The sequence below is a fragment of the Pongo pygmaeus genome, chromosome 2 (assembly GCF_028885625.2).
Source record: "Pongo pygmaeus isolate AG05252 chromosome 2, NHGRI_mPonPyg2-v2.0_pri, whole genome shotgun sequence".
In the NCBI taxonomy this organism is placed as follows: domain Eukaryota; kingdom Metazoa; phylum Chordata; class Mammalia; order Primates; family Hominidae; genus Pongo; species Pongo pygmaeus.
Genome location: NC_085930.1, coordinates 100,963,860 through 100,978,835, shown reverse-complemented (window position 1 = coordinate 100,978,835; position 14,976 = coordinate 100,963,860). Strand labels below are relative to the sequence as shown.

The following is a 14,976-nucleotide window of genomic DNA, read 5'->3' as shown; positions in this document are numbered from 1 at the left end:
CCTTCGGATTAAAAATCGTAATATTCTGTCCAGGCAGAAGCAGCTCCTCATTCTAAAGTTCAGAACTGTTTCATGAATTTGCATGTCATCCTTGTGCCATGCTCAACTCCATATTGTTCCACATAGTATATGTGCTGCTGAAGCGAGCACTAAGGTTCAGAATTGTTAAATGCCACTTCCAGGAAGCATAAGAGAGCCTCTTATTTGTTAGAAAATAACAAGTAAAAAAGCTTCTGTTTAAAAAGCAGGGAGTTTTATATTCCAAGTACCCAGAGGTCCACCCGGATCACCAAAGTAGGATCCTGATGATTATTCGTGAATGAATGAAGAGGTTGTGGTGGGTAAGCTGGTGCTGCAGCAATATATTATTAACCTCTGTGCCCATCACCTCCCTGTGCCCTGGGACACTCACCCACCTTAGACTCCAGAACACGGTGTGGCTCCCTAAACTGTGTAAATCATTGCTTTGCAGGGCAGCACAAATCAGCAAACTCTTCTGCTTCCTCTTGACAAATGCCATACTGGGGCAGCCGGTGAGAATGTGAGCTGAGTCACCAGAAGAGCTCAATGAATCCCCTACTCCTCTAAGCCTGCTCAGACATGTGCATTTGTAGGCACTAAGAGGGGGTCTTCCCTGACTCCTGGCTTATTTTTTAATAAAATAAAATAGATATGGGGTTTCACCATGTTGCCCACTGGTCTTGAACTGCTGAGCTCAAAGCAATCCTCCCACCTCAGCCTCACAAAGTGCTGGGATTACAGGATTGAGTCACCGTGTCCGGCCCTGTCTCCTCAATTCTAAGCAGGTGTGTTGGACTTCCCTCCAATTGAATTTAGGATTTCAGGAAGGGGGAAAGGAAGACAGCTATGTCCCAATCCCCCACCAAAAGACATCTGCAACCTAGAGGGTACTGGCATTAGACATGGCTCCCACTAAGTGCACCTAGAAGGTGTCAACTCCAGCCTGGTCTTATTAGCTCAGTGATACCCTGTGTCAAGGTGAGAGGGCAAAAAATTAAGGCCAAGTCTACCTGCCATATGGGAACATTTACCTTATGACTGACTCCTGCTGCAACAGCAATTCACACAGTCCACTGTTTTCATATGAAGCACCTAACCCTACAAACACTTCCTCCTCTGGGAACACCTGGAGCAAATGCTTCTGTGGAATTATGGGCATATTCTAAGCAACACTCACAAAGAGTGTGGCTGGGGGCTCCAGGCCAGGCCGCCAAGTTTGCTCATTCTGCACACTGCTGGGTGCACCCTCCAAAGCGTCATATGGTACCCTGCAAAACCCTATCACTGGTAGGTCCAACACTGGTACAAGCAAATTTAACAAGTTTCCACCCACATTTTACCATTTGGGTTGGGCCCTTAGCTGATGTTTTAGGTAATGGACCAAATGCTTTCCAAGTCTTCCAAAGGTCACATTCCCTCCGTCCAGATTACAGCTAGAGTTCTTTTGCATATGATGGCAATTAATATGGGAACATGTGATTTTCCTTTCATTTAGGTTTTCTTTAAAATAACCTTTCAACTTGCTAATTCACATTTTAAAGTGAAAATGAATGTAGCTATTTCTGGAATCCATTTATATATTTCTATATAAAAGAACTTCTAAGCTTCTGTTGACAGACAAACCAGCATCTACAGCTAGGAGGGTAGGCTAGGCTGTTCTTTAATGTCAGGCTTTTTTTTTTTTTTTTTTGAGACAGGATCTCACTCTGTTGCTCAGGCTGGAGTGCAGTGGTGCAATCACCACTCACTGCAGCCTCAGTCTCCCCAGGCTCAGGTAATTCTCCCACCTCAGCCTCCTGAGTAGCTGGGACTACAGGCACACGCCACCACACCTGGCTAATTTTTCCTTTTTTTTTTTTTTTTTTTTTTTGAGACGGAGTCTTGCTGTCGCCCAGGCTGGAGTGTAGTGGTGCAATCTCGGCTCACTGCAACCTCTGCCTCCCGGGTTCAAGTGATTCTTCTGCCTCAGCCTCTCGAGTAGCTGGGACTACAGGCGCCCGCCACCGCCACCACACCCAGCTAATTTTTGTATTTTTAGTAGAGACGGGGTTTCACCATATTGGCCAGGCTGGTCTCGAACTCCTGACCTCAAGTGATCCGCCCACCTTGGCCTCCCAAAGTGCTGGGATTACAGGCATGAGCCACCGTGCCCAGCCTAACACCTGGCTAATTTTTATAGAGATGGGGTCTCACCAGGTTGCCCAGGCTGGTCTTGAACTCCTGGGCTCAAGTGATCCATCTTCCTTATTCTCTGAAAGTGCTGGGATTACAGGCATGAGCCATTACACCTGGCATGTCTTGCCTCTTAGGGAACTTATATACAGAACACTAATTCAGTGAAAATGCATTCCCTCCCTGCTTTTTGTTCTAAGACAGACTGAGTGAAAGATTTCTGAAGAGTTCTACATTAGCAGCTCTGCAATCCCCTTAGAAAGGCTGCTTGAGGAGAAGTAGGAGATGGAACAGATACTCTATACCCTGTGAGATAAGAATTGCACCAGAGGGAGAAATGCAACTCAGGGGCAAAAAGTGCTTTTATATGTTACTCTGAACTAGCAATTTGGGGAACTTCATTCACTGATAAGAGGACACAGTCTTCTAGGCTGTCTGGCTTTTCAAGGACATGTCAAATTAGTTGAGTGATTATCGATAGAGTATGCCTCTTGTCCCTTGGTTTGCTGAGTCTGGCCTCTGCCATGTGTCCTGTGCTGCTGCCAGCAGCCAGGTGCACAAGGGTACAAGTGCTGGGCCACCTGCTGAATGCACAGGACATGGCCTGCTCCTGACAACCTTTGGATTCTCAGGGAGGGAAGGCCGGGCCACAATGGGCCACGGGTGCCTCCTGGAACAACTGGTTGAAAAAGGAAAAAGAGAATATGAAGATGAGATTAATGAGTGAATGAGGATGAAGTTCTTACCCGGTGGTGGGATGCCCGGGAGGCCAGGCACACCTGGCGGAAGATGGTGGGGTGGAGGCCCCCCAGGGTGAAGTGGCTGCATGCTGCCCATGCTAACAAGGCCATCAACTGGGCCCTGCAAAGGTGGAAGGCCTGGCGGATAGCCACCCATCATGCCTTGAAGGACACAACAAATTTCAGACATGCATCATTAACATGCAACATGAGCTAAGTAATAACAACCAACCCCCACATGCACTACCAATGAATAAAGCACCCTTAGTACTGCATGATATAACAGCAATTAGTGCAATTATTTTGTTGCAATAATGAACAAAATAAAAAGTTACAAATATGAGACCCAACATTTTGGGATGAATTAGTACTTGGTACACTATTATTTGTAGTTATTTTCGCTGGGGTAAATACGCTGCATGTTTTTAGTTAAATAATAGTAAAGAGTTCTAGTAACAGCCTTCCCAAGGTCATAATTATTGCAAGCTGTTCAAACAGAGTGACCAGTTCTGCTGACTGCAATTCTAACTGAATAGTATAAACCCCATCATTCCACTCTGCCCACACTCATATGCCTATCTTGGGTACACACGAGATAGGAAGGGAGGGAAATGAGGCGCATAGTCCTGATCACAAAGCATGGTTCTCCAGCTTGGGGGCAAGAATTGTTCAAGACTCCTACATCTACTCCTCCTTTCTAGCCTTACCACTGCTGGTAAGAATGGATTGTGCTTGGGCTTGAGTTGGGGAACAGCTTCTAAGAACCATCACAGTGAATGATATTTCCTTCTTTAGATCTAAAAATGTGATAAAGATAAAACCTAAACCCTCCCAACCAAGCCAACCAAGTCCAGGTCACTCAGGAGCCTACACACAGACTTTACGGAGGAATGGCTGGAGAATCGGGCTCTGCTGATATGAGAAAATGCCAAATGCCATCAGTCTCCAAGCTCAAATATCCTTATATAAACCTTAACAGGGAGCATTTTAATTTGAGGTACACAATTTCTGTGAACATAGGCTTTTATTCCTTTATTTTCAAAGTGTACCTACACATGACAAAATATTTTCTACTGGCTAGAGAAGAGTTTCAGCAAACAAGTATTTTTGGCAGAAGGAATAAATGTAAGAAAAAAAATTCAAAATGTCAAGGACTCACCTATCAAAAGACCTTTAAAACCACATGGCATTTTTTTTTAAAACAAGAAAAACAACTTGAGTTTTCTGGGATTTGTAATGATCATGATGAATAAGAACACAAAGCTCCCCCCAAAATGCAGTCACCTTTGGTCACAGCTTCTTGCAAAGGGAGGGTTTGAGGGACTGGTGCCAAACCTCATTTTTATAAAATACTCTTTGTAGAGGGATTCTGTCAAACAGTGGAAAACTTCAGATTCTGAGAATTTTACTCTTGGACTTTCCCTGAAGATTTCAAAGATATTTATTTATAAAAGTTTAGTCTTTTAAGGCTATGAAATTACTAAAAATTCTGAGATCGATTCACCCTGCTTCACTAGTCATACCTAAGCTGACTGACAAACTTACAATTACATAAACCAAATGACAAACATTTGAATAATAACCTCTCTATACATAAAATAAGATTATGAGTTTTCATTTTTTTTTTAAATGAAGAGTTCAGAGAGTAAAAACTACTTTTGAACAGACACCATCCTCTTAATTAAACATGAAGAGATCCAATGCTACCAATCTTTTAACCACACCACCAGTTATAGCATTTAGGGTTAAGTAGGTGGGAAATTTAAGGATGTTAAGAGGCTTTGCTTTCAATTACAAAAGCCCATCTGAACGCAGCCTTCATGGGCTGTGGTTGAAGAAATTATTAAAACTGAAAGACATGACACTTGTCTTCATTAAACTGTACTTTGGCATTTATTATCCCAGTCACATGTGTTCAAATGAGCTTCAATGCTTGTAAGCAAAGCTGGTCTCAAGACAGCAACAAGGCTAATAAGTAAGACTCAGGCCCTAAGAAACCTGTAAAACCATGAAAAATCACCCTCTTAGCTGCAGGGTTCCCCACGAGGACCAAAGAGTGGTTACTGTAGAGAATGCTTGCTTTTCACTCCCAGGGCCCAGAAGTCTAGCCAGCACACCCTAAATAATGGAGCAGGGGCTTTCTAGAGGGACCACCTTCCTCATCCATAGAGTTCTATAATCTTCTTCCCCAACAGGGAGCTAAAATGCTGCAGCTGCTGTTTTTTTTTTAAATTGATTTTAGCTGTTTGTATTCATTTTGTTAATGTGTCCCTGGGTTTTGAAGTCAAGGGCACAGTGCCACAACGTCACACATCGAATAGAACAAAACACGATGTCAATGAGGGAATTCTAACTTTCAAAGTCCCCATGTTCAAGGCCTGATTTCTAAAAACCTCTGGAACCCCATTAACCAAAATGGGCCATGGAATAGAGCAGGCGATTATGAGATTTGTTAGATCAACATCAGTTACACTGAAAGTACTGAAAACCATGATTCAGATGTGCTTTGGCGAGTGCAACTGCTGAGTTCAGCGACAGTGCATTTGAGAACTTGCCATCACAAAAGTTAGGAGCGACAATGGAAAAGTTATCCTATGCTACTCTTCCTTAAAAAGCAAAAACGAAACAGCAAAAACAGCATCCCAACAAGCCTGCCTTGAACAACACTATCTTGGACTCCCTGCGAAAGAGGTCAGACTGCTTGCTTAAGAAGAAACACAGGTGGCTTGTACAGACCTCACCAGGATTGGAGAGGTCTCAAAGAAGGGGCCCGAGAAGTGGTCTGCAGGCTTCTCATTGGAGACATGTCAGACAAAGATATTCAATTCAAGAAGAGTCAAATTTGCTATGGCTACCAGAACCAGAGACAACACACACAAGCAAACCACATTCATCATTTTCTTTTTCTTTTTTTTTCTTAAATATGTGACTGGGATACTAACAGAAAATGCAGTTTAATGTAATTAAATAGAAAAGCATTACAGAGTGGGCACAATGAATTGAATAAGGACTTTGTATTCTATTTAGCAGTCATGCATATTGGTGACCAAGAAAGGATTTACAATTCATTGTCAAAAAATCCTTTTAAATGGTCAGTCTTTTAAGGATGGCTGCAGCAGAACAAGGCAAACTGAATACTGGAATGAGACGGGAAAATCAACACCACCTAAAGACTGGTTTTGTGTTTTATCTTGGGAGTCCCTCTAGAACAGAATTCAGGGTCTACTTTCATATTTTCTGCTATAGTGCTCTATCAAGAGCAGGCTGGGGTGGAGAACATCACCAGACCATGCCCACAGCCAGGGAAGAGCTGCTCCCTACCAATTACCAGGGTTGGGCCCAGGGCCCATTTCTGGGGCAGAAGGGAGGCATTGCCCATATGGGAAAGGCAATATAGGACAACATGGATGACTTCAAACTTTGAATCTGTCATGAGAAAAGGCAATAGACTGTGGCCTACTCCTTATTGGAGAAAAAAAAAATGAAGGAATTTCTTAAAGTGGAAAAAAAATGGTCTTAGCTCCTGTTTTTACCTGCAACAGGTGTCAACTGCTGATTGAGCATCCCCATTGGTGTTGGTGGTGGCACCACCCCCATGAGAGCCCCCACAGGGGTGCCTGCTCGGGGAGAAGCACTCGGCTGCTGTTGCTGTGCTGCTCGCTCTCTCTCCTGCTGCTCAGCAACTTTAGCTGCCCGCTCTGTAAAGGCATTTCAGATTTTCAATTCTGTTTTTAACCCAGGAATTCAAAATACCATCCATTGCATTCAACAGGACTAGTAAAAACACAGGCAACAGTTCTGTCTCAATGGAAGGAACAGTAGATGACTAGTCTCAACACAGGAGGAGTCGGGCCGATTTCACTTGGTAACCTAGAGTCCAGCTTTCCTATCCCATCTTGAGAACTGGTCTGCAAAGATTTCAAGAATGTTAAGACTGCAACACACATTCAGAAAGCACAGGTTTTATGTAAACACGTCACCAGCATAACCACCATGGTTAATCTCACGAGGCACCCTGAAGATGAGAAGCGCTACCATTATTCTAGTATTAATAGCATTACAGATTATTTATAATTTCAACATGAAGCAATTCCATGGCCCATTATAATTTTTGGTACAATTGTTACTTACTATATATATTTCCTGATTCTTTGTACCCAATTTTACTAAGATTTGAGGACTCATCATGAGTGTCATGGAGTTTAGCAGCTGAAGAAAATTAACTCTGTAAGGGAAAAGTAGCTGACTGCCTCCTTCAGAAGGTTTTAGGGAAACAACTCATTTCTACATTCTAATGAAGCAAAGAAGTCATGTTTAATAAACCCCAAAGGAAAAAAATGCATTATACTTCAGGCTACAATCATCAGAAGCAGAGAATTATATAAATGCATATGTAGCAATGGACAATGTACTGAAAGAACCAGGTTTCCTGAAGCTGAGCAGTTCAATACTGACCATAAACCATCCTAAATCAATGAAAATTCCAGAATCCCTCTTATTTCATTCAAAATGCAAAAAGAGCATTTGCTGTAGCAGTTCTGGGCCGTAGAATACATCCTGCTACCTCCCCACTCCCCGGCCCTGAGCTACTCTGTTTGCATCTCCAGAGCCGGGAGCTCCAATGATCATGTTTCCAGTCTTTTTGGGAGCTAGCAGACTGAACCCCTACTGAAGAACTCTTGAAATGTTGTATTTCCAAAGCTCCCACCATACAGGGTTTCTTGTCTCACCATTCATAAATAGAAGATCCCCCCACTCATCACATAGGCAAATGGAGGCTGGGAGACAGGCAGTCACTTGTCCAAGGACAGAGAGAACCAGCAACCTATGGCCCTAACTCCCGATATCACACTCCAACTGCCACACATAAACCCTCCAACATGGAACTCAACACCACTGATTTGAGGAGGGGGAAAATAGCTTGAGGTCATATGGCTTTACAGAGAATCAAGAAGCTACAGCTCCAGTCCTCCTTTAAGAATATGAAAATCAAGCAATCAAAGGCCTCTTGGCTGTGACAGAGTTGCCTGCATAGCCTTATCATCACTAAGACTGTCCTAGTTTGCAGACCCTTTGTACAATGAGTATGAGAGACGAAGGCCATTTGAACAAACTATTTACTTGAGCTAGCAGTAAAAAAAAAAAAAATTGACCTAGGGTCCCACTTCAAATTCTAGTATTTTCATTAAACAAGTGACACAGTAAAGTGGGAAAGCAAAAAAATGAAATGGAAAAAAAAAATAAGGCCTGTGGATTGAATATTGGATTGGCCACCCAAACTCTAAACTTTGGGCTTTGAATTCAATGAGAGAAAACATCAAAAGTTCAGATTTTATGTCTCAGGTAGATGCTGCTGAGTCATATAACTCCCCCCTCACTAGGTTCTCACTCACTTTCAGACTCTCCTTCGAATTTGGAAGGATGTTCCAGACGCCATCACCTCTCCCTCTCTTCATTCCTACTCCAGTGTTTTTACCTTCACAGTGTCTTCAGGTATCTCTCTCCTGCTCACACTCTAAATAACCAGCCACCCAGCACTGGCTTCATTTGCCTTGCTGCTGCTGCTGTGCTGCTTGCTCAGGAATATTCATGTGAGCTTAATTTTCAACACTCCTCCAGCTCAGTGGTATAGTAGGTCTTAACTTTCAATAAGGTCAGAAATATCAAAGCTCCACAAAGTTCTAGGTTCTTATGGAACTGACTAGGATTTTCCAAAGAATATTCTGCAAAATATTAGTTCTTTAGGGTATTCATAGGTACCACATAAATACCTGGTCAAATTTCAGAAAATGCCAGATAATATAAAACAGGTTATTTACTGGCGGTCTTAAAGCCTTTAATATGGGAATATGCATGCTGTATGAAAGGAGAGAAGGTTAGCACTCCCCTTGATAAGGACAGAGGAGGCCCTTGGGCCTGACAACACACATACGGGAATATGCACCCTAAGTTTCCAAGAGAGAGAGTTTGGAATGCTTCTCAAACTGGTTTTGCCACAAAATGTTTTTTGGCTAAACATCTTGCAGGATTAGGATTCTCTGCAGAAGATCCTTGGGGAAGCCTGTCAGATTATTTCATAGTAATCAATCAATTATAATAAATGACCTTTTTTTTTTTTTAAAGAAGTTTCTTTGGAGACTTCATAAATTTTAAAAGGGGCACCCTAAATAATTAATGTTTGCCAGAAAATAATAGAACTGTACCCACCTAAGAAGAGTAGTGGTTGACCATTGTAGAGAGGAGCTCTAAACTGGCAAAATGAACCAACATATAAAATTCCAGATGGAAAAAATATAGCTCAAAGGGCAATAGTACTGCCTAATCTAATGCTTACTACTAATTTCTTTACTAAGTCCATGTCTGATATTAAAAAAACCCATAAAAACAAAAACCCAACAACAAAAAACAAAAAATCTCAAGTATTTGTCTCTAAATGGCTAAGAACCACCAAATTCTTGAATGACAGCTCACTGCCCGAAGTGATTTAATTAGAATAAAAGGAAAATAAAGGCAGTTGAGCTTTATAAAAAAGACCCAAATACCTTAGAAGTAGCTATGAATACAGACACAGTATAGGCCAGGACTGACCTAGGAAACCAAGCACTTTAGCAAAGACTCAGCCTGAAGTTTAAATATATGGCTTACCAAGAGCTATAACACAAGATCACTGATTTTAAGAGACCCTTTTCAGATGAATTTTAATTAAAATTATATTTAACATCATTGTACAATAATTCGCTAGCTCAACATGTATGCTTACAGGGCTTAATGAAAGAAAAAAATCATGCAATTTTTCGTAGCAAAATATTTTGGAGAAATTTGCAGGGGAAAATACAACACCAGGATCACAGGCCAAGTCAGGGGCAGTGCTCTGCTCAGTCAGGACAAGGCTAGCATCTAAAATACTGGTTGGGTGCCATTTGGAACAGTCCCCAAAATAAAAGTTCATGTGCAAGTGGTAAGAACGAGAGTAAAACCTGTCTGCGCGCGTGCATTCCTGAAACACCCCCTTGCTTCCAAAGACAGTTGTGCCTAGGCTCTATTTACCTTCATATTCCGCTTTCTTGGCTGTCTCAAGATTTCTCCATTCTGTCCCCACCAGGCGGCTGAGCTCCCCGAAAGAGTAATCTGGGTGTTGGGCCTTAATCACAGCCCTCATCTCACTGCTGAACAGGATGTAGCCACTCATGTTGATTTTCCGTTTGGAGCCTTCCTTCTTTGCACTGCCTTTGGCAGACTTTGGGGTAGACTGTAAGACAGAAAGGTCTTATGGTGCATCAAAACATTACATTTGGTTAACTGCTCAAAATTTCAGAAGCCAGCCGGGCGCAGTGGCTCACGCCTGTAATCCTAGCACTTTGGGAGGCCGAGGCAGGCGGATCACGAGGTCAGGAGATCGAGACCATCCTGGCTGACACAGTGAAATCCCATTTCTACTAAAAAAAAAAAATACAAAAAATTAGCCAGGCGTGGTGATGGGCACCTGTAGTCCCAGCTACTCGGCAGGCTGAGGCAGGAGAATGGCGTGAACCTGGGAGACGGAGCTTGCAGTAAGCCAAGACCGCGCCACTGCACTCCAGCCTGGGCGACAGAGCGAGACTCCGTCTCAAAAAAAAAAAAAAAAAAAAAGAAAAATTTCAGAAGCCAGGAACATGTGATTCACTAGTTACTGCTTTATTGACACGTTTGGTTTATAGCTGGCTATTTTCTTGGTCAAAACACACCTCTTCCTTATCTATTACATGTAAGAAATAAATGAAAGTTTCACTGAATTCCATGGATGCAATCTGTAATGGTGACCTCACAATTAAGTCTTCAGAAAATTCTTTTTTTTTTTTTTTAATGATACAGGGTCTTGCTCTGTCACCAGGCTAGAGTAAAGTGGTGCAATCATATCTCACTGCAGCCTTGATCTCCCAGGCTCAAATGATTCTCCTGCCTCAGCCTGCCGAGTAGCTGGGACTACAGGTGTGCATCACCATGCCTGACTAATTTTTAAAATTTTTAGTAGAGATGAGATCTCACTATGTTGCCCAATGTGGTCTTCAACTCCTGAGCTCAAGTGATCCTCCTGCCTTGGCCTCCCAAAGTGCTGGGATTACAGACATGAGCCACCATGCCTGGCCAAGTCTTGTAAAAACTCTGAATGAGAAAAAAATACCAACAGAGATCACCTCAACCAAAAGATGAGGTCCTACATAAGGAGAGATTAAAAAGACATGGGTAATAAAAGCCAAAGACAAACAGGGTGACGTTGCTCCTTACTGCTTTTCTTCAGCACAAGGAAGTCTTCTAACTAAGCCCACCATTAAAATAGCTATGAAATTTTAAAGATATTAATTTTAAATTATTAATGGTATTAATATAAATTATTAATGGGATAATGACATAATTTTTGTCAATTAAAAATAAATGAATAAATCATGGCACTGACAAATTAAAATTTGTTCCTTCCTGTAGAATTCTAAGTTAAAGCTCACATATGGAGGGGCTGGATGTCACTTTACTTTGGTTTTGAGTCTGCTGCAAACCAAAGGTGGTAATAAGACAAGTAACAGGAACTTGTCACCTTCACCTGTGGGGGTGTGTAGGGCATGAGGTCCAGCTCACTGGCCAGGGGGGTCTGAAGCTGAGGTAGAGAAGGAGGTTCAATGACCTCACTATCTTCTTCTCCCATCTCTTCAATATCATCATCTCCACCTTCTAACTCGGCAAATTTAGCTTCCAGCAACTGGATCTTCTTTTCCAACAAAGGTGATGGCTCCTTCTGAGGAACAATTGGTTTTCTGAAAAAAGTGACATAAAAAACCTAAAATCACCTAACGCCCCTCCAGAATGAGCTGGAAAGCAGTGTTCCACCTTAACAACTAGAAGTGACTTCCTGCAATCTGCAATATATGCCCTAAAGGCAGCATGGAAAGAGTTTAAATGTGTATTTATGAAATTACTTCTACTTAGAGACGCTTGTTTTTAAATAATTATGCTGAATATCCACAAAAGTATTGTATCCAAAGTTGGGATCTAGTTGCCTATACACAGCAAAAAGAGTTTTCATAATCTGTGGAACTGAGAAATCTTCTGACAGGATATAAACCAGAACCAAGTGTTTCTGCCTCATTCCACAATTACTGGAGTCTACACACCAAGGGCACTATTAGAGCAGCCACCAGGTCCCAGCAGATTATGAAGTCTTTCCTTTAATCTTTAACTGAATAAATATTTTCTATTTGAAATATTTACTACTCTAGTTTAAGATCTAATAAAAAATTAAAAACACTGGACTACACTATGTTGGTATCAGTTAATGGAAGTGCTCTTTCTTCCTTAAGTTTTTCAAGCTTTACCTGAAGTAGTAAATTTCATCATCTACCACTTTAGCAGAGAGTGAAAACCTCTTCAATCCTTTGAATTTCTTCATCTGCTTGTCACTTTCATTGTAGCGGCTCTCACAAAGCAGAATGTCATTTTCTGGTATTTCAGTTGGCCTGCAGGAGAGGAAGTCTTTGAATGACAACACAGCACACTTTCCTGAAAGAGAAAATTAGAAAGAAATTAAAGGAGTAAACTGTGGTCATAGTAATTGTTTTATCATTTTATTATTTTTGGATGAATACATTCATATAATTAAAAATTTTAAAGATATGAAAGGGCTAGGAGTGGTGGCCCATGCCTGTAATCCCAGCACTTTGAGAGGCTGAGGTGGGCAGGTCTCTTGAGCTCAGGAGTTTGAGACCAGCCTGGGCAACATAGTGAGACCCCCAAATTCTACAAAAAAATACAAAAAATTAGCTGGGTGTGGTGGTGCATGCCTGTAGTCCCAGCTACTCGGGAGGCTGAGGTGGGAATCATCTGAGTCTGGGAAGTCTGAGTCTGAGGCTACACTGAGCTGTGATTGCACTACTGCACTCCAGCCTGGGTGATAGAGTGAGACCCTATCTCAAGAAAAAAAAAAAAAAGATATAATACGATATGTATTGGCATGAGGACAGAATATATAGGTCAATGGAATAGAACTGAAAGTGTAGAAATAAACCAATATAATAGGGCTTTTATGGACAACTGTTTTTGTTAAGGGTTCCAAGACAATTCAGTGGGGGAAAGAACACTCTTTTCAACAGATGGTACGGTACCAGGACAACTGGATTTCCACTTCTGCCCATGAATGCAGTTGAACTCCTACCTCCTATCATATATAAAAATTAATTTGGCCAGGCACGGTGGCTCATGCCTGTAATCCCAGTACTTTGGGGAGGCCGAGGCAGGCGAAACATGAGGTCAAGAGATCGAGACCGTCCTGGCCAACATGATGAAACCCCATCTCTACTAAAAATACAAAAATTAGCTGGGCGTGGTGGCATGCACCTGTAGTCCCAGCTACTCAGGAAGCTGAGGCAGGAAAATTGCTTGAACCTGGAAGGCGGAGGTTGCAGAGAGCCAGGATGATGCCACTGCACTCCAGCCTGAGTGACAGAGCGAGACTCCGTCTCAAAAAAATATATATAAAAAAAAATAATTCAAAATGGGCTGGGTGCAGTGGCTCATGCCTGTAATCCCAGCACTTTGGGAGGCCAAGGAGGGTGGATCACTTGAGGTCAGGAGTTCGAGACCAGCCTGGCCAACATGGTGAAACCTTGTCTCTACTAAAAATACAAAAAAATTAGCTGGGCATGGTGGTGCGCTCCTGTAAGCTCAGCTACTCAGGAGTCTGAAGCAGAAGAATTGCTTGAACCCGGAAGGCAGAGGCTGCAGTGAGCCAAGAGCACCCCACTGCACTCTAGCCTGGGCAATAGAGTGAGACTCAGTCTCCAAAAAAAAAAAAAAAAAAAAGTCTTTATTTATCAAAATTAAGAACTTTTGTGCTCCAAAGGATACTATCAAGAAAGTGAAAAGATAAGCCATAGAAGAAAATATTTGCAAATCATATATCTAGTAACAGTCTAGTATATAGAATATATATTCCTACAACTCAACATTAAGGCAAATATATAACCCAATTAAAAAATGTGCAAAAGATATAAATTGACATTTCTCTAAAAAAAGACATACAAATGTCCAATAGGCACATGAAACAATGCTTAGCTGGGCGCGGTGGCTCATGTCTGTAATCCCAGCACTTTGGGAGGCCAAGGCGGGTGGATCATGAGGTCAGGGGATCGAGACCGTCCTGGCTAACATGGTGAAACCCCATCTCTACTAACAATACAAAACATTAGCCGGGCGTAGTTGCAGGCGCCTGTAGTCCCAGCTAGTCGTGAGGCTGAGGCAGAAGAATGGCCTGAACCCAGGAGGCGGAGCTTGCAGTGAGCCAAGATTGCGCCACTGCACTCTAGCCTGGGTGAAAGAGCGAGACTCCATCTCAAAACAAAAAACAAAAAACAAAAAACAAAACAAAAAAACCCACAATGCTTAACATCATTCATCATCAGGGAAACGCAAATCAAAACGGCAATGTAATACTACTTCACACCCCATTAAGATGCCTGTATTAAAAAAAACCCAAAACAGAAAATAACAAGTGGTGGCAAGGATGTGAAGAAAATGGAACCCTTGTATCTTGGTGGGACTGTAAAATGGTGCAGCTGCTGTGGAAAATAGTTAGGCAGTTTCTCCAAAAAGTTAAACACTGAGTTACCATATGACCTAGCAATTCTATTTCTAGGTATATATCCAAAAGAAATCAGAGGATCAAATACTTGTACACCACTGATAAGAGCAGTTTTACTCACAATAGCTAAAATGTGAAAACAACCTACATGTCCATTAACAGATGTAGTATACATATAATGGAATATACAGCCTTAGGAATAAAATTCTGATATATGATACAACATGGATGAGCCTTGAAAACATTAGGCTAAGTAAAATAGGCCAGATACAAAGGGACAAATATTGTATGATTCCACTTATATGCAGTATCTAGAATAGGCAAAATTCATGAACAAAAAAAAGTAGAACAGAGATTACTAGGGCCAGGGGGAAGGGGAAAATAAAGAGTTGTTCAACGGGTACAAAGTTTTTATTTGGGATAATGAAAAAATTCTAG

At 41.8% G+C, this 14,976-nt stretch overlaps 1 protein-coding gene and 1 pseudogene across 50 annotated transcripts in view; one reads left to right on the top strand and one right to left on the bottom strand.

Moving 5' to 3' along the window:
- Window positions 1–14,976, bottom strand: part of PBRM1 (polybromo 1) — a 144,293-nt gene that overhangs the window by 6,417 nt on the left and 122,900 nt on the right. For 26 of the 50 annotated variants that reach the window (XM_054483905.2, XM_063661076.1, XM_063661068.1 and 23 more), the window contains 5 exons: window positions 12,278–12,461; window positions 11,509–11,719; window positions 9,981–10,182; window positions 6,467–6,631; window positions 2,940–3,095 (listed from right to left, as the gene is read on the bottom strand). In XM_054483905.2, coding sequence (XP_054339880.1) covers window positions 2,940–3,095; window positions 6,467–6,631; window positions 9,981–10,182; window positions 11,509–11,719; window positions 12,278–12,461 — 918 coding nt within the window. The remainder of the gene's footprint in view (window positions 1–2,939; window positions 3,096–6,466; window positions 6,632–9,980; window positions 10,183–11,508; window positions 11,720–12,277; window positions 12,462–14,976) is intronic. The other 24 variants (XM_063661083.1, XM_063661086.1, XM_054483923.2 and 21 more) reach the window with 3 other exon arrangements.
- On the top strand, window positions 8,787–8,924 carry LOC129034432 (U6atac minor spliceosomal RNA; annotated as a pseudogene).